At 43.1% G+C, this 18,757-nt stretch overlaps 1 protein-coding gene across 3 annotated transcripts in view; it reads left to right on the top strand.

Moving 5' to 3' along the window:
- The window catches only part of SLC16A10 (solute carrier family 16 member 10), a 136,717-nt gene that overhangs the window by 85,122 nt on the left and 32,838 nt on the right, over window positions 1–18,757 (top strand). For all 3 annotated transcript variants that reach the window (XM_004580500.3, XM_058658537.1, XM_058658480.1), the window contains exons 2-3: window positions 7,308–7,452; window positions 13,968–14,421. In XM_004580500.3, coding sequence (XP_004580557.1) covers window positions 7,308–7,452; window positions 13,968–14,421 — 599 coding nt within the window. The remainder of the gene's footprint in view (window positions 1–7,307; window positions 7,453–13,967; window positions 14,422–18,757) is intronic.

The raw sequence follows: 18,757 nt of genomic DNA, 5'->3' as shown, positions 1-18,757 counted from the left end.
AGAGGCCTTAATCCCATCTCAGGATTTTCTCATGTTGTACTCACCTTGAGGGGAGAAATCTCTCTCTCCGGCCTCCCAGCAGCCTCTCTAATCGTGTGGCGATGGTGCCCATGGGCTGAATCCCAGGCATTGGGTCCGACCCGGCCCGGGTACTCTCCGCAAGTGGGTCGCCACCACTGTAGAGGGCCATTGTCACCCGAGCCACCAAGGTCAAACATGCATTTTTTTTAAATGAAAAATTTACCAGGTGACATATAGTGATAGTGTACTTCAGGTTTCTCAGTTGTTAAGTGAACTTAATAATATTACTTTACCAAGTTTTAAGGATTAATTAAATAGTCTTCAGAGCATAACCATTGAGTTATTTTTGAGTCTTGATTTTTAGTCATAGACAGGCTTAGCATGAAAGACAAAAACAAGCAATCCAGTGTATTTTTATTGTGTCCTAATTTTTACTGTGACCTAGATTTTTCTGATGTTAAAACACAGGAGGGGAAAAAAAAACTTAGAAAGTTTGTGAGAATATATTGGCAAATAATTGTCATGCAAGAATTGATCTTCTTTCTTGAATTTGATCAGAAGACAGGCCTAACCTCATTTGTGATGTAATGACTATTGTGCTGGAATATTCTGTTGGAATTTTAGCTGAGGCACTGATATATACTAGTGTGAATTTCACAAATGAAGTATTTCATGTGACTTGGTAGGTATTGCCTTTTTTCTCCCTCTAAGAAGTTCTAAAAACCATAAGGAACCTTAGGGTATCAAGAAAGCACATTTTGTCAGAATTCTTGAGAAAATTATGCTTTGACTTTTTCCAACTATCCTAGGGCATAAGTGGGAGTGCAAAGTCCCTCACTTATTGTCCAGTGAGGGACTTTCAAGGGGCTTTTCTGAGGTCTTGTTGGGAATCCCAAGAAATCCAAGAAAGAAAGAACCATGCCTGGTTAACTGTTCCCACTGCCATGTTGGAATTTGCTGAAGGGCCTGTAAGTGGTTTGTACAAATCAAAGCTGGACCTGATGGAGCAGAAGTGGTAGCCTGGAGTTGTTTTGAGTGCTGTCCAGGTAGGTTGCCTAAAAGGACAGTGAGGCCCCAGCAACTAGACTGTTGAGTGACAGCCAAAAAGCTGGAAGGAGAATGCATTATCCAAGTTAGTGGAGCTCTAGGTAAAAGGAATTGTGCCTTAACACTCTAAAACATCCATAAAAATGCATCTGAGAAAACAAATCAGCTTACAGCACTGTTAGGTCTCTGACAAGACTGCAAGTTGTAATCTCCTTTCTTCTCCCAGCTTTCCTCTTCCATACCCACCTTAGAGATGGCTAACAGCTGGGGAGGAGGGAGAGACCTCTTCAGTCCCTCTCAGGCTTCCCTGGGGCTGGGAAAAGACTGGATTACCAAGTAAAGGCTGGCTTGTTACTACAGTAAGCATAGGCCTTTGTGTGTAATTTAATATTGACAGAATCATCTGTGCCTGCTAAAGGTGGTCATCTGTAGCATGGAAGGTATTTTCACCACTGAAAACATTTTAAAAGGATGGTCAAGGCAAGAAGTTGTATCTGACTATATCCAGTTGTTAGTACTTATTCTGTGATTTTTCGCATTTGATACAGCAGTAAATCAAAATCCATGGCAGTTTTCCCATATCTTGTACAAGGGTTTCTTTTTTAAAAGTACCTTGCTTCTTGTCTCGTACTCATATTCAATATAAGTAGATGCTCTTGAGTTACTTTTATTTGAAGAGTGGGGCAGGAGGCAGGGGCAGAGAGAAATAAAAGGAGTTTGTTTATTTGTTTGTTTGTTTTTAATCTGTGCTGGTTTAAACTGCCTGTAGCAACCAGGGCTGGCCAGGGCCAAAACCAGGAGCCCAGAACTTGATTTGGTCTTTCATATACGTGTCAGGCACCCACATACTTGAGCCATCACCCGCTGGTTTATTAAATGCTTTTGGATTTCTTGATGTAGTCTACTGTTAGGTGAGCACCTTATTTAACTGTAAAAATATTGTTATCTAAAAATAGTTGGTAGAATATTTTCCTTTTAGTTTTCTGTAGACTTAAACATGATAGATGGCTAGCCTTTTCTTGATAGGATTGAATTACTGAAGATGGATGAAATTTTTGTATGTGATAGTAGACTGAAGTGCTCCTTCTTTTCCAGCAGAGCCTCATTGGATGGCTCTGCAGGCTTGGGTCAGTCAGCCTCTCCCTGCTGCTCACCTCTGAATTCCCACCAGCATCCAAGTCAAGATGTTTGCACAATCTCTTCACTGTGTTTTGTCTTCAGCTGACAGTCTTCTTTTGGCGAAGGGAGGAAAGGAAGTAGCAATATGGTGAATTAAGGTACATATAAATAATTTATAATTAATTAGACAGGATGAAGCAGAGTTATTAGTGTGATAAAGCTCCATATGCATAAAATTATTAAAAAACGATTATTTGGGGAGGCTCTGACTTTGTGGTACTGTGGCATAAGCTGTATCCCACATCAGAGTGCTGGTTTGAGTCCCTCCTCCTCTATTTCTAGTTCAGTTCCTTGCTAATTGTGCTTGGGAATGCAGTGGAAGATGGCCCAATTTTTGGGTCCCTACCACTGGTGTGGGGCACCCAGATGCAGTTCCTAGTTCCTGACTTTAACCTTCATAGTGAGCCAGAGGATGGAAGACCTCCTCCCGGCTCTGTGTCTATATGTGTGTGTCTTACTCTCTCCTTCCCACATTATTTTACCTTTCAAATAAATGAATCCTTCCCAAAATTGATAATTTGCATAGGGTATGGGTTTGCAAAGGAAACTGAGTGTTGAGACTTTCAGAGCTGGGGGATCTCTAGTATTGATCTACTTCTTTTGGTAAGGCAGACAATTTGTTACTGTTACCACTACAAAAACACTGCTAAGTGTGTCTGTGCCAGGTCCTGAGGTTTACATGCGGTTTCTCTAATCCTTTACAACATTGGAAAGGTGTGCTTTTGATCCATCTTCAAGATAAGAGAGCAGATTCAGAAGATAATTGGCATGATGGTTCTTTTTTTTTTTAAAAAGATTTATTTATTTTTATTACAAAGTCAGATATACAGAGAGGAGGAGAGACAGAGAGGAAGATCTTCCATCCGATAATTGACTTGCCCAGGGATAAACTGTAGTTGTACAAGTGGGGGTTTGACTCAGGTCGCTTGTTGTGTAGTTCATGTTTATGAAACTTTTTCAGAGTAACTTACAGGCGTGATACTTCATAAAATCACTCATTATTTTAACCTCAAATAATGATGATTTATATTCAGTATTTCTCTGATTTCAGTTTTGTTTTGTTTGAGCTTTCACAGAATTGGAACAAGTTCTGACTTTCAATTCTGAATTTTTGGCTGTGAAAGATAACGTTTTCAGATTTGACAACAATATATATTTGACAATATATATACACATAATAGTATATATATCTGTAGTAGTATAAACTGAGAATTCAGTGTCAGTACGAGAGTCTCGTAGATCAGTAAATTTCCTTTGCAAAATAGCTAATCCTAGACTGTATGCATATGACCACTTTGTAAATCCTCAGTCCAAATGATGAAAAATCCTCTTTCCTTCCTTCCTGCTCAAAGTTGCCACTATCCTGATTTCATTAGGTGGTGGTCTTTTGCAGTTTAATCTTAAACATCTGTTTTTACAATAGATTTTCTTTTTATCAATTAGAAATTGCTTTAAATCATCTAGATCTCAGTGTAGAGATACAGGGGGATGTTTAGAGTGTTTAAAAGTACAACTTTCGCTCCATGCTCGGATCCCTGACTTCAGCCATCGCATGCACGTGGTGAGCTGTCCCTGGGCCTGCCTCGGCTCCAGTGACTGCCCCCTTCGGGGTGAGTACACCGAGGGGGGAAGTCTCAGGGGCTCGGCAGGCCCAGGGCCCACCCATGGCCATCATTGAGCAGTGAATAGAATTGGGGAGGGACGCAACCTTGGACATGGGGGTTGAAACTTCCGGCAGCCTGCAGGCTACTGGTGGGTGCCAGGCCAGGGCGTCTCCATGCTCGGATCCCTGACTCCAGCCACCATGTGCATGTGGTGAGCTGTCCCCGGGTGACCAGCACGCCATTTGGCGCCAAGCTCAACCTGTTAACCACCCGGCTGGGGAGCAGTGGGGTTTGGTTCTTTGAATCGCTGCTTAGGTAGCTCCAGGTTGAACCTACTGTGCTTCTGGGTTATGAATCTATCCAAAAGATTCCCAACGGCAGAGTAACTTTTCCTTTGAAGTACTTGTAATCACTGGACAATGCTGACCACTGAACACCAGTCCATGCAAAACCTAAGACTCGGGGCTTGTCTAGCAGGATCATATCCTATTACCTGACATGATGATGGATCAGGAGATGGGTCACATTAGGCAGAGCCATGACATTAACTAGCACTCGAGAGAACCATATCCAGGGGTAGATTCTGTGAGGGATGTGTGGGCCGAACCCTGTGGAAATTCCAGGCCCACTGGTTAGCTCAAGAGTTGGGGTGGTGATGGACTAAGCTAGGTGTGACCAAGCAGTCTGCCATCAATCACAGGTAAAGGAACTGACAACAGTCTGGACTGGTCAAGGCAGCAGCACCCGAATGTGCATCCTGAATAGGGTGTGGGGTGGGCTGGGCTGCAACATTCACCAGCTCATACAAGACAAAATGGAAGGCCAAACTATGCCAGGCACTGGCCTACAACCCAATGGCATGTATGAGAACTGGGTCAGGGAGTGGATCAGTGGGGGAACTCGGGGAACTTCCCTGGCGAGTCATAGCTCCTGCTGGTGAACATGTGGTCCAGACCTGAGGGTCGGACAAGCTGGGCAAAGTAGCTCCAACAGGTGGCCAATGTGTGAATTGGTAATGGAATGGGGTGTACCTGGCAGGACTGAGCAAACCTTAGCCCAAAAGCAAAAATAGAAACCAGGATGGAGCACAGGTCATGCCGAGCTAGGCTTTTGCACCTACTGGTCTGCATGAGCCAGGGACACTAAGCCACAGGGTCTAAGGCAGGGGTCAGGACAGGTGAGGGTTGTGCCAAGCTGAGTCAGAGCAACCACTGGCATGCGTGTGATCTATGGCTGGGAACAGGCCCAGTTGGGGAGCTAAAAAGACACACTAAATGGGTTGGGGTTCCCACCAAGGGGCACGGAGCTGGAGTGGGGGGTGCGTTCTGATCAGGAAACAGTTGTAGTCTCCCTTGGCACAGTGTGGACTGGGAATGGATGCACCAAGCCAGGCCAGACTCTAACACCATCTGGTGTTCTGGAGGACCAGGGTAGATGTGGGATGGACTAGGCTAGGTCTCTGCCCCTACTGAAAAATGAGGGGGCCGAGTCTGGGTATGGATGAGCCTTGGCTGGACTGAAACATTCAACAGCAAGAACCAGATTGGGTTGAAGGCCAGTCGGGAAAGGCCACTGTTCCTGCCAAGACAGGAAGTGGACTAAGCAGGGCTGGCACATGGACCCACCAGTATGGGTGAGATCTTGCAATAGGAGAGGTTCTGATGGAGGAGCTTGGGCAACTCCTCTGGCAGGACACAGTCCCTGCAGGTGAGTGCAAGAACCACAATAGGGAACAGCCCAGAACAGGCCATGGAAAGTTTCCCACTGGTGTACATTTGGCATGGGTCGGGGGCAGACCAGGCTGAATCAGTTCAGGTCATCCACTGGTGAATCCGAGCACCAGAACAGAGTGTGGATCGAGCCAGGTTCGGTTGCGACAAAAACCAGAGCACAATACGGAAGGCCAGGGTGAGGTTACCTGTATGGGATGTGACTGCAGCGCCCAGCCAGCACACTGAGAACCAGGAAGGGAGGGGGCAGAGCCGGCAGGGGGAATTTGAGCATACTCCCCTACTGGACAACTACTCCCAGTGGAGAGCGTGAGCTGGGATGGGGGCAGACCAGACTAAGCAGGGCTACAACACCTGTGGACCTCATGTGGACTAGATCAGGGAAAAGTCAGGGTGGGCTGATTGTTCCTACTGTTCCAAACAAAATTAGAGTGGGTGAGGGTTGTTTGGGCTTAGCCACAGCATCAGCTGGCAGAAGCTGGTACTGGGGGCTAATTCTCTCAAGTTAAACCACAGAACCACCTGGAGAGTGCATCATCCGGAAGTGTGAGTGGCCTGGAGGGAAATAATGGGCTCCTGCCTCTTGGGTTACCACTACCAAGGAGAGCACAAAAACCAGGATAGGGCCAGGGGTGGCTAGACAAAAAGGCACCCAACAACATCTGTGTGGGCTGGATAATGGAGCTGGTTAGATGGAACTAGGGTTTAACACCCATTGATGTGTATGAGAGCCAAATGGGATGTGGGACAGACTGGACTAGTTTGCTACACATACTGGCAAACCAGGGTAGGGGGTGGGCCTGGTGGGGGTTATCGTGGGTCGCTCCAACTAGGCTGTAGCTCCCACTGGTTGATGTGAGGGCTGAGTATGTGGTGGGCAGAACCAGGCTGGACTGCAACACCCATTGGTTCCAGTGGAAGTCGGGGCTGGAAACAGAACCAACCCAGCAATTGCAGCCACCAGCTGATTGGGGTGATGGACTGTGCCGGGCCCTGTGCGTGCTATTACATACAAGAATCTGGTCTGGGAACACCTCCGACAAAGTTTCTTTTGGGATCTCCCTAATCAAACTGCCAGGCTCAGAACTCTAACCATGAAAAGACAGAAGACAGAACAAGTCAATCAACCACCTCAGGTGTATGCTGGCAGTAAAAACTGGGCAAACAGAGGCTCTGTGATGGACTATGTGAATCAGTGGATTCTTCAACGACCTCATCGTGCTTGGGGTGGCAGGATTGGCAGCAATTCATAACTGGTGATCTATCAAAAACCACTTGAGCAAGACCCTCGGAGCATACATCAGGGACCTGGGGTGGGTGGGAGACTTGGTGGGGCTTCTCTCTTAATATCCCCCTTTACCCCAGATACATGAAGGAAACAGTATGGAAATGATGGTCTTAACCACCTTCCGGTAGCCCTTGAACCTTTTTACCCTAATTAACTATGTAAAGATTGCCAAACATATAATAAAAAATGGAAAAAAGTTCTTTTTAAAAACTACAACTTTCAAGAATTTGATTAAATGCGTATGGTTCTATGCACATTACACTTATTAGCATCAGTCAGGGCTTTGAGCCCATGGCTTCTCCCAGCTCCTCCTGTTTGGCCATCTTGAATCATACCTTTCTAAGTTCGTAGTTTTTCCAAATGTGTGTTCTGTAGAATAAATACAAATGTAATTCACATGCCATAACATCCTCCCTTCTCTCCCCATTGCTTTTACAGCGTGGGTAGGCTCGCTGTCCATGGGAATGATTTTCTTTTGCTGCCCGATAGTCAGTGTCTTCACAGACTTATTTGGTTGTCGGAAAACAGCTGTCGTGGGTGCTGCCATCGGGTTCATTGGACTCATGTCTAGTTCTTTCGTAAGGTAAGGACTTGGTTTCTTTGTGTTGCACTTTTCAAGAACTGTTAGACCCTTTCATGTTGCTCTTTTAGAAGCTTTACCTTTGCAAGGGTAGATCCCCCTGTAAGTGGCTTCAACTGTGTAGCAGCACTTGCAGAGTGTAGCACTGCCCACACAGCACACCAGAGCTTGAGGATTTGAGGTTTTGCCTGCAGTGCCGACCTATACATCAATCAGAATATATGTGCTCCTCAGAGCCAAGAAAAATATTTCTCCTTTTGTTTATTTTCCACTCACATAAATATTATAAAGGATCTCAAGTTGTAACGATGAGTTATCTTGAGCAATGGGCTAAGTGTTGTTATTAGTTGAGCTCGGTCTGAGGCCCATGGAGTATGATTAATGGTGTTTTACGGTGGCTGATTATAGATTTGATATAAAATATTTTTTATGCATGGTTTCAAAAATTCTGTTGATTCCAATCCAGATGGTGAATTTTTGTCTGTACTTAAAAAGGTATGCTAATGTTTTCAATCTTAGGCAAAATGGCCAGATGCACCTTAAAATAAAACTTACTGTCAAAATGCTTTCCCTTCATCTGCAAAAAGGGTAGTATCCTCAAAAGGGAACCTCCCAGCCCCAAATGAAACCCCTCTGCCCTGCTCCTGTTCTGCAGGGTGAGAGAGGTCCTGAACTAGAGTTACACTGGTTTAATTTGCAGCTCTAGCTAACAGGAAAACCTCTTAAGATTGTTTCCTTCCTGTCTCTACATGTGTTTCAGCTGCGTTCTCCTGCCTTTTCCCCTTCCATTGCTGTCTTTTTGCTACATGATTCAGTTGATGTGGTTTGGGGGAGCCAAAATTGCATTTCTTGCTCTACTTTCACTTGTTTTTAAATGCTTGGGAGTTAATAAATAGAGTCTTTGGTTTCACTCCTTCTACTGTACACCCCAACTCTGACCCTCTTCCTTTCATTCTCTCACCTAATTTAAACTTTTTATTTGGATTTTGGAAAATCATGTTTACATTTTAGAGAAAAAAGGTTATCTTAAAAGTACTCTTGTGCTTTTTCCTTCTAAAGTTTTTAAAGAAAAAAAAAAAGGCATTTTGCCTGGAAGAAGAATCTGTTGAGGTGACTGAGGTCATTTGTTTGTCATTAACTGTTACCAGCAATCCAGCTTTGCGCTGGGAATGCCTCATCTTTGATCTGCTGGCCTCCAGGTCCACTGTCAGTATCTGTGGTCCTGCTGCCTGCTGAATGTGGCAACACTTGGGCTGCGGTAGAGAAAGGGTTGAGAGGTGGGAAACCTGTGTAACCTTTTACCCCATTTGGTAGACAAAACACATGTTACAGAACAAGCAAAAGTTTTCAAACTTTTTCTACCACTGAGAAAAAAATACTTACGAAATATATTTTATGTTGTGACCCAGTTTTTGACTCCCTCTGCCAAGGAGAATCTGAAACCGGATTTGCATTACTACAAGTAATGTTCTCCTGTTTTGTGTTCAGTTCCTTTTTTCGAAAATCCTGCTGGCTCAGGGCTCTCAAGATTTTGAAGCAGTGTACCAGAGCAAAAGGCAGTATGGTGCAGATTATTTCTTCAGCTCCTCAAATCTTCCTGGTGTCCCTTTTCTCACCCTTTAGATACAGGTGACTGGGGCCCCTTTAGTCTTACTGTTTTGCACTGCACTTCCTCAGTTGTCCAACTGGGGCCATTTGGATCATCTGAGGTGCAAATCTACAAGTAAAAATGTGTGCAATGTGAAACCACTGTGACAGGCTTCCTGCCATTGTGCTGTGCAGCGAATACCCCATGCCAGTCACTCCCAACCTTCACACTCACCAGTGTGCTCAAGTGAACGTTGGTGATTTACATGTGTGGGAATCCGGGGGTATAGCTGGCAGCATCACACTGCATTGGTAGAACTAGATGTGTGCTCATAATGTTGTCATGATTTTTAATGTATACTTTTTTAGGCATATTTTATTTTTATATTTTTTATTTTATATTTTTATTTAAGTTTTTAAATGTCTGATATTTTCCATGCCCCCAAATTCTCCCCTTAATACACACTTTCTTTTTTTATTTATTATTATTATCATTTTATGATAGTTCCATAGGCCCCTGGCATTTCCTTTATTCCCTCCCCAACTCCCTCTCCCCCCTGCCTAGTTCCTCTATATCATTACTAACACATAGTTCTTCATACTCAGTCATATGTCCATCATTGCGGGCATGGACAATGGCAGAGTCCAGAATCCTATTGTCAAAATATAGTAAACAATTTCATTGTAAGTCCATCTTTGTCTGGAAGTAGAAATATATACTACATTGTATCCTCACTTCTGGATGTTTGTCTCCATTTCACAGCTACTGTACATCCCATTAAGTAAAAAGTCATAATACAAAATCTACAATAGAAAGAAAAATAGAAATTTACAATGCCATGAAGTTAAATAACATGTTACTTAGCTGCTATACATCCCCTTAAATGAAAAGCCACAAAACAAAATCAACATTCGGGAGAAAAAAGAAATTAACACCACCAAGAAGTTAAATAGCATGCTATTAAATGACTAATGTGTAGCTGAAGAAATGAAAATCAAGAACCTTCTTGAAGAAAATGATGCTATTTTATAATCTATGAGTCATTGAATGATTTAATCAGAAGAAGGTGTTTTGAGGAGATGAAACTAACAGAAAACAACAAAACCCATGCGATACAGTTTCTGCTGATTTTTGTTGGTGAAGTGTGTCTCTTCTAGACATTAAATAGATGGGTTTTGTTTTTTAATCCAGTCTACTAATCTGTGACCTTTGATTAAGCTTAAACCATTTACATTCAGAGTTTAATATGTATGGGTGGTACTTTGGTTCTGTCATTTTAGGAATGGGTTGTTCATTGGTTTAGTCTTCTGTTGTCATTTTATTGGGATGTTCTTCACATTTGCCTTTGGTTTTGTTTGGTGCTATTCCTCTTCTCTGTCAAGAGAACATCTTGAAGTATCATTTGTAGGGCAGATTTGGAAGAGGCAAATTCTTTTAACTTTTCTTGACTGTGGAAGAGTTTTATTTCATTTTCAAAGACAAAAGAAAGCTTTGCTGGATATGTTATCCTAGGCTGACAATTTTTTTCTCTTAGAATCTGGAATATGTCACTCCATTTTCTTCTTGCCCATAGAGTTTCCTGTGAGAGATCTCCTGTGAGTTTAATTGGCATTCTTTTATATGTCAATTGATTCTTTTTAACGTGCACATTTAAGGATCTTTTCCTTATGTTCAATTGAAGAGAGCTTGATGATCATGTGTCTTGGTGAAGATCTATTTTGATCAAGCCTGTTGGGAGTTCTGTGCCCCTCCTGGATCTTGTTTCCCAATCCTTTCTCCAGACTAGGGAAATTTTCCCTTATTATTTCATTAAATACATTTGCAAACTCAGCTTCTCTTTCTGCACCTTCTGGGACTCCCATCACTCTTATATTTGGCCTCTTAATAGTGTCTTTCAATTCTTGAATACTTTTTTTGGCCTGATCCAGCTCTGCTTCCAGCTTTTTGTTTGCTTCCCCCTGATGACAGAAAATACCTTCCAATTCTGAGATTCTTCTGGTTGCTTCATTCTGTTTTGGAGACTGTCCACTGTACTTTTAATTTTCTCTACTGTATTCTTGATTTCTGATATAGCAGCCTTGATTTGCTTTATTGCTTCCTTAAATTGTTAGAACTCTTGCATGTGCTTCTCATTGTTGATCAGAATCTTTAAAATGAGTTTTCTGAATTCTGTGTCCCCCATTTTCTCAATGTCTTCCTCAGTTAACTCTGAGGTTGGCATAGGGTTTTGCTCCTTTGCAGGAGAGTTTTTAGTAATATTCATTGTGCCTTTGTCTCTTCTTTTGCTCTTGGTCATTGTGTTTCTGGTTAGCAGAGTCTTCTCCTTGGGGCAGGTTTCTAAGCTCTGTCACCCACAGGTCTACAATGTTATTTTACTTATTGCAGTTGGTACACAACTCTTTGTTTGCAGCCACTTGTGCCATTCCCTCCAGCGAGTTCCAGGTCTGGGTTCTTATGTTAGGTTTCCACCGTGGTCTTCAGAGCCCCAGCTCCTGGCTCACCACTTTCCACCTCCTGTGATACTGTGCTGAGGCTGCACCATTGTCTCTGCAACCTTTCTCCCACTTCCGGTAGGGGCAGGTCCCAGGATTAGAGAGACACCAGGTGTCCTATAAAGCTAGGTTGTTGGTTGTGCTGATCTTGTCAGAACCTGCTGGACATTAGGTCTGGGTGCCACACGGACCTAGTTTGACCTGTGTGATGCCACAGTCGGTATTATTTTCCTGTGGGACCAGTGCAATCCACTCAACTCAGTGAGTTCTTGCCCAGCTCAGCACATGTGCAGTTCACTGTTGTCCCATGAACTTCTAAAGCGTTTGCCACAGTGTACAAAATGGCACTTGACGTACCACTACTAGAATTCTTGATCTGCTGCCCCTCAGGTCTGAGAGCTACCCAGACCTGTCTTGGGTGGAACCTGCAGAATGCCACGTTGATGCAGTTCACTCAGTCAGAAATGAGTTCACTCCCAACTCAGGGTATGCTTAATCCTTTCCCTTGCCTTTGCCTTCTTACGCAAAATGGCACCCAATTCTGCTCTAGGTGGCTGACTGGGCTGTGAAATCCACCCTGTTCTTGCACTGCCCATCTGGGATCTGCTGCTCTGTCTCTGCTTCTGGTCAAATCAAACTGAGCAGCATGATGGACGGTTCTTTGTCTGGGTTCACCTCCCAAGCTCCCAGTGAAAGTCCCTTCCCACCTGGTTGCTGGTGGAATTCTGACTGCTGGTGGAGTTCAGATCGCCTGTTAGCTGAATGCCACTGGAGTATCAGTCACTGCAATACCACACTGCTGTGTCTGCTGCTTTCCTGTGTCTGTCAGTCTCCAGGTACACCTCTGCTGTTGTTCTGTCCTCTCCTATTTCCTGAAATATGTTTCCCTGCTTCATCCTGATTAAATGTTTCTCCGTCCATTTAAACGTGTCCCTACCCTATTCCGCCATCTTGATTCTCCTTAATACACACTTTGAAGAAAGCACAGAAAGATATAGTAGATTTTATATTTTCTCTTAAAATTTCTAAATAAAACATATGTTGCAGGAGGAATTTAGTAAGAGGGGAGGTTTTGCGGAGAGGCTCGGGAATCCCAGAGCCTATGAGACTGTGTCATAAAATGATATAAAAATAAATAAATAACTAAAAATATAAACTACAGTTATCTGAAAAAACTACCCATATGGCAGAGAATGAAGTATGATTTTTATCTTTCATTCCATATTCTTATTATTTGAATAGATGTCTTGTTCCCATAGGCAAGCTGAGATTAAGTTGAAGTCAGAATCACATTTAAATTTTTCTTCCCCCTGGGCAAAGACCTGATACATAGCAAGTCATCAGAGAGAGGTGTGAGGTTGATCTAGTGAGACCCAGAAGTACCTGGACCCTGCTGTGCAGTCAGTGTGGCTATGGGGTCGGGAGGGAGGGGCATCTCCCAGAGCTGCCAACAGGCCTTCATTGTATCAGAGTCTAGGGTTCCCGGTGATTACCCACTGATTGCTAGACTAGCACTATTGTCCAAAATGTAATTATTAACCAACATTATCTTTGCTGTTTCTAATAAATTATTTGCCTTCTCTATTGATATATGTATAGCCTTTTGAATTGGACTTTAGAATAATTTTAAGTTTTCTTGTATTCCTTTAATTGATTCAAAGAATGTAGTGATGGACCCATTTACCTTCCGAAGAGATGTGCTGTTCGACAGAATTCTTTGGTTTGTTTTTGTTTTTTGTTTTTTTTTAGAGACCTGCATAACCTTAAATCTTACAAACAGTATCAGTAATGATGAGCATACTTAATTCAGTCTTTAAACAATCAGAATATGATTTCTTGTTATCTTGCTCAACTCTTGGAACAGCACAGTCCAGGGCAAAGGTTGGTCTGCAGCCCTTAGGCCAGCAAAAATGAGGCACAACTGCTCCTGCGTGCAAATGTTGCTGACATAACCTTCAGGTGAAAAATACCTAATGCAGCTTTTTCTTGTGCTAGAATACTGAATAAGCACCTAGGAAAACTCCAGGAAGTAATGATTTCTCAGAGTTAAATGCTGGTTTCCTAGAAAGTTTCTTTGAGACAGGATTTTTGCTTGCCAGTTTAATCCCTGTCTATTTTACTGGGGCCCTTCCTGTTTCAAGTCTTTACTTTCGAACTGCAAAGAGCATGGTTCTTGCCCCTTCTGCAGGTCACCTGAAATCCATGGCAGCCGGAGGAGCAAAAGTCACTGATGACCTTAACAATCATTTTTTCACATGTCCAGATTAAACTAAAATGATTTTTAGTGCTGTGTTCTTGATGTGTCTTTGGTTTATTTATTTACTTTTTTTTTTGTGGAACATTTGTTGATGAATTTGTTACTGAATGCAATTTTGATTCCACTGAGCACATGAGACAGGCACTGAAAGCCACCTTCCATCTTTTTCATCTTTATACAGTTCCATCGAGCCTCTGTACCTTACTTATGGGATCATCTTCGCCTGTGGCTGCTCCTTTGCATACCAGCCTTCCCTGGTCATTCTGGGACACTATTTCAAGAAGCGCCTTGGACTGGTGAATGGCATTGTCACTGCCGGCAGCAGCGTCTTCACAATTCTGCTGCCCTTCCTTCTGAGGGTTCTGATTGATAAGGTGGACTTCTTCATCACGCTGAGGATCCTCTGCATCTTCATGTTCGTTCTCTTCCTGGCTGGCTTCACTTACCGACCTCTTGTTCCCAGTGCCAAAGACAAAGAGAGTAAAAGCAGCAGATTCTCCTTCTTTTCCAGAAGAAAGTTCAGTCCTCCAAAAAAAATTTTCAATTTTGCCATCTTTAAGGTGACAGCTTATGCTGTGTGGGCAGCTGGAATACCACTTGCACTGTTTGGATACTTTGTGCCTTACGTTCACTTGGTGAGTACCCATCTCTGGCATTGTAGGTAGTGGAAATTGCTCATTCCCCACGGGAAAACCTTAGAAGAGCAAGATCAGGATGTAGTTGGCCAGAAGCATTTTCTTGCAGGAAGTCTGGGGACTCTTGCAACTAAAGTTTCTTAGGACAAGGTCAGCATTATCCATCAGGTTGTTAACCAAAACCAAGCAGCTAAGGGCACTTCTTCCTTCTTTCCTTTCTTCCTTCCTTTGCTTTGCTTTCCTTTCTTCTTTTCTTTTCTTATCTTTTCTGTAATAAAGGAAAGTTGAAATCTTGAAACAAGTTGTATCAATGTACTAGATCATTTTTTCCCTAGGTCACTTTATTTATTTATTTTTATTACAAGGTCAGATATACAGAGAGGAGAGACAGAGAGAAAGATCTTCCGTCCGATGATTCACTCCCCAGGTGGCCGCAACAGCCGGTGCTGCGCCAATCCGATGCCAGGAACCAGGAACCTCTTCCAGGTCTCCCATGTGGGTGCAGGGTCCCAAAGCTTTGGGCCGTCCTCGACTGCTTTTCCAAGCCACAAGCAGGGAGCTGGATGGGAAGTGGAGCTTCTGGGATTAGAACCGGCGCCCATATGGGATCCCGGGGCATTCAAGGTGAGGACTTTTACCACTGGCCACGCTGCCGGGCCCTGCCCTGCTCATCTTAATCAGGGACAAAGCTAGTGCAATAGTTTTAATTATTTTTCAGCAAGGAATGCGGAAGTTAGGTAATTGACAAGAAAAGCCAATGACTTCAACACAATGAAACATGGCATCTGCATATGGGAGTTGCACCCAGAAGAAGCATGTCTGAGAAATGGTCAACAAGTTCTGAATGAGGAAAGAGAGCTCATTTTGCATAGAATTCTGGAGCTCAAGTGCCGAAATAATTTATGTTGTTATTTCTATTTCAAAGATAGAACTCAGTCTTTTGTATGGAGACCAGAAGCAGTGCTTCAAGCATTTGTCCAGTCAAAATTGGCTTATTGGTGCTCATTTTCTCTGTGTTTTAGCTATTATGACTTAAAAAAATAGATTTACAGTTGAGCATAGATGATAAATGATAAACAATGGTAACACAATAAGTTTTTTTTATGTATGTGTACTGTGTCTTGACATGAAACTTTAAAAAAGAAAAAAGATGGTTTATTTTATTTGAGAAGCAGAGTTAGAGTGAAAGACAGAGAGAGAAAAAGATTTAGAGACCATTCATGAGCTGGTTCCCTCCCTAGATGGCTACAATTGCCAGAGCTGAACCAGGCCACAGCTGGGAGCCAGGAACTTCATCCAGGACTCTCACATGAGTGCAGGAGTGCAAGCACTTTGACCGTCTTCCAACGCCCTCTCACTCACATCAGCTGGGAGTTGAATCAGGCAACGAGTTAATCTGTTGGGCCAGACTCCAACATGGAACTTTTCTAGCTTATAGTCTACTTTCAGACATTGTGCAGTTTTCTTTAAGAGATTTGGTGAAAGTTGGTAAGACCAGATCAAAGAATGGCTAAGCTCTCAGGAGTGAGCTAGTAAGTATAGATAAATTAGGCTTTTGTGGGTGGTTTTATTTAATTCAGACATTTCCCAAAGCTACTGGGATTGGGCTGGCATTATGGCACAGTGGGTTAAGCTACCATCTGTGCAGTGCCAGCTTCACATATTATAGCACTGATTCAAATCCTGGCTGCTTTACTTGTGATCCAGTTCCCTACTAATCCACCTGGGAAAGAAGCCAATGGTAACCCAAGTACTTGGGCCCCTGCTGCCCACTGGATGCAGTTAATAGGCTTTTGGGCTTTGGCCTGATCCAGCAGCCCTAACCATTTGGGAAGTGGACCAGTGGATGGAAGATCTCCTTTTCTCTGCCCTGTAATTCTTGAAAATGAATAATTAATTAACTAATTAATTTTTTAAAATGAACTCAGAATAAATAAATTTTATTAAATGAATGTGGATGACCAGCAGGGAGATATATGGAAAGACTAGAGCTTAGTGCTGAGGGTCTCTTAGAATCTAAAATTCTGATGCAGAGAGCTCCAATCCACTTGTTCATCCTCCAAGTAGTCACAGTGCTGGTGCTCAGTCGGAATTAGGTCCGGGAGCTGCATCCTCGATCCAGGCCTCCCACAGAGAATGCAGGAGCCTCGTTTCTTGGACTGTTACTGCTGTTGCCAGGGCCTGCATTGGCAGGAAGCTAGAGTCAGGAGCTGGAGCCAGGATTCCAAGCAGGCAATGTAGTGTGGATGTGGACATCACAACGATCTGGCTTCATGCTCACCACGGCTTGGCATTCTCCAATCTCTAAGGTGCTGGGTAAAATGGCCTAGCATGTGAGTTCTGCCACACTCATGGAATCAGTGACTACATCCTGATCTGATACTCAATTTTAATGCTTTCAGGAAACCATGTCTGAACCCAGTAAGGCTAATTTTTGTTGGAATGTAGGTCTATTGTGGACGGTTCAACTTTACTAAACTATTGCTCCCACAGCTTTTATAGTAAAAAAAAAAAAAAAATTACTGCATCCGTTCTCAAAGATGAACAGAAATTCTCTTTGTTATTGCTTTTTATTTTCTTTGGCCTTAAACACACACAGAGAAATTAGTATTCTGTCTCTGCTAATACTAGAGATTTTCCAAAAGACAAATGGCAAGTGATTATGTAGTTACATTGCCAGTTTGTAAAACAGTTCCACGCATACTGCCTTCTTTGTCCATCACAATAAACCCATGAGGTACACTAGTAAACACTGGAAACAGATCCGTTGCCAACAGGGATAGTAGGTGATTTCCCAGGAATCACTTATCAGCACACAGCAGAGGGTGGTTCCTTTTTGCTGTGCCTACCTGGTCGCAGAACTAGTACAGTCCTGTGGAAGAGTATGTTGGCCTTTCCCCTCAGTATGCCATCATTCTACTTTTAGTGTAAATGAGCATGTGCCTAAGGGAATTTGATGAGCATGTTATGGCCTTAAGAATGCATCTGTGGCGGGCAATGAGTTAACAGTGGTTCTGACACAAATGTAGTCAGGGGGCAGTAAATCAGATAGTGCACACAACAGTAAGGTCTCTGTTCACTCTCTTAACAAGCAGTGCTTTCTCTCTCTCCTTCCAGGCATGTTTTCTTACAAAATGTTGACATTTTTCATTTGGATTTTCTTATTCAAACTGTTAGTGTTGAAAGCCTTATTATGGAGGAAACACCAGAGAGCTAAATGCATGAAAACTGTTTAAATCTCACTTCCTGGTGGCTGTGCGGAGTTTGCCATTTTTCTTGTAATTTAAGGTTGGAAATGTGGATGTGAACCCAGACCTCAGGGAATGAAACATCAGTTTCCTCCTTCAGTGTCTCACATCTTACTAAAACTACTAGGTGATGTTCAGTTCCTACTGAAAACCCTTTCCTGACGTTTGAATGAGACACACACGTGAAATGTGAGAACTTGCTCTGTAGGAGCATGAAATCTGTTTAGGGTAATGACGACTGTTATCCATCACAAAGTGTGCATACTTCTCTGTTAATATTCACAACAGTGAAACACCTGTGATGTAGCATTTTTTTAAAAAGATCTATTTATTTTTTATCGGATAGTCAGATTTATAGAGAGAAGGAGAAGAAGAGAGGAAGATCTTCTGTCCACTGATCACTCAAGTGGCCTCAATGGCTGGAGCTGAGCCAATCTGAAGCCAGGAACCAGAAGCTTCTTCTGGTTCTCCCACGTGGGCTCCCAATGTTTGGGCCATCCTTGACTGCTTTCTCAGGCCACAAGCAGGGAGCTGGATGGGAAGTGGAGTAGCTGGGACATAAACCAACGCCCACATGGGGATCCCAGCACATGCAAGGCGAGCACTTTAGTCACTAGGCTACTGCACCAGGCCCAATGTAATGTTCTTATTTCAAGGTTGAGAAGACTGAGGCACCAGGAGGGACAGTAACACACTCAAGGTCACAGAGATAATGAGTGGTCATTGTCAGTATATTTCTTGTACAAGGCGGTCCTGGCCAGGGTTTTCAAGATGCAGGTTCTGAAGTCACACAGATCCTAATGGGAATCCTGGTTCTGTCCCTTCCATGTTGCATAACCTTGGGCATCCTCTCTGAGCATCAGTTTTTCATCTGTAAATAGAGGTAAGCCCAATTTTGCTGACTTGTGAGTTCTAAAGAAAACTTGAATTAAACATCTACCCCAGGCTGGCATAAAAACAGGAGTAATTTGAAGACAATGTGGTTGCCAAGTGAAAGGTTTTAGAGGGAACTATAGGAGATTGGAAAGGGAAAAATGTCCATTTGGAAAGGTGACTTAGAAGCTTCTTGGCATTGGAGTTGGGCACTG

The sequence above is a fragment of the Ochotona princeps genome, chromosome 1, assembly GCF_030435755.1.
Source record: "Ochotona princeps isolate mOchPri1 chromosome 1, mOchPri1.hap1, whole genome shotgun sequence".
Classification (NCBI taxonomy): Eukaryota; Metazoa; Chordata; class Mammalia; order Lagomorpha; family Ochotonidae; genus Ochotona; species Ochotona princeps.
This window is presented reverse-complemented; position numbering and strand designations above follow the sequence as displayed.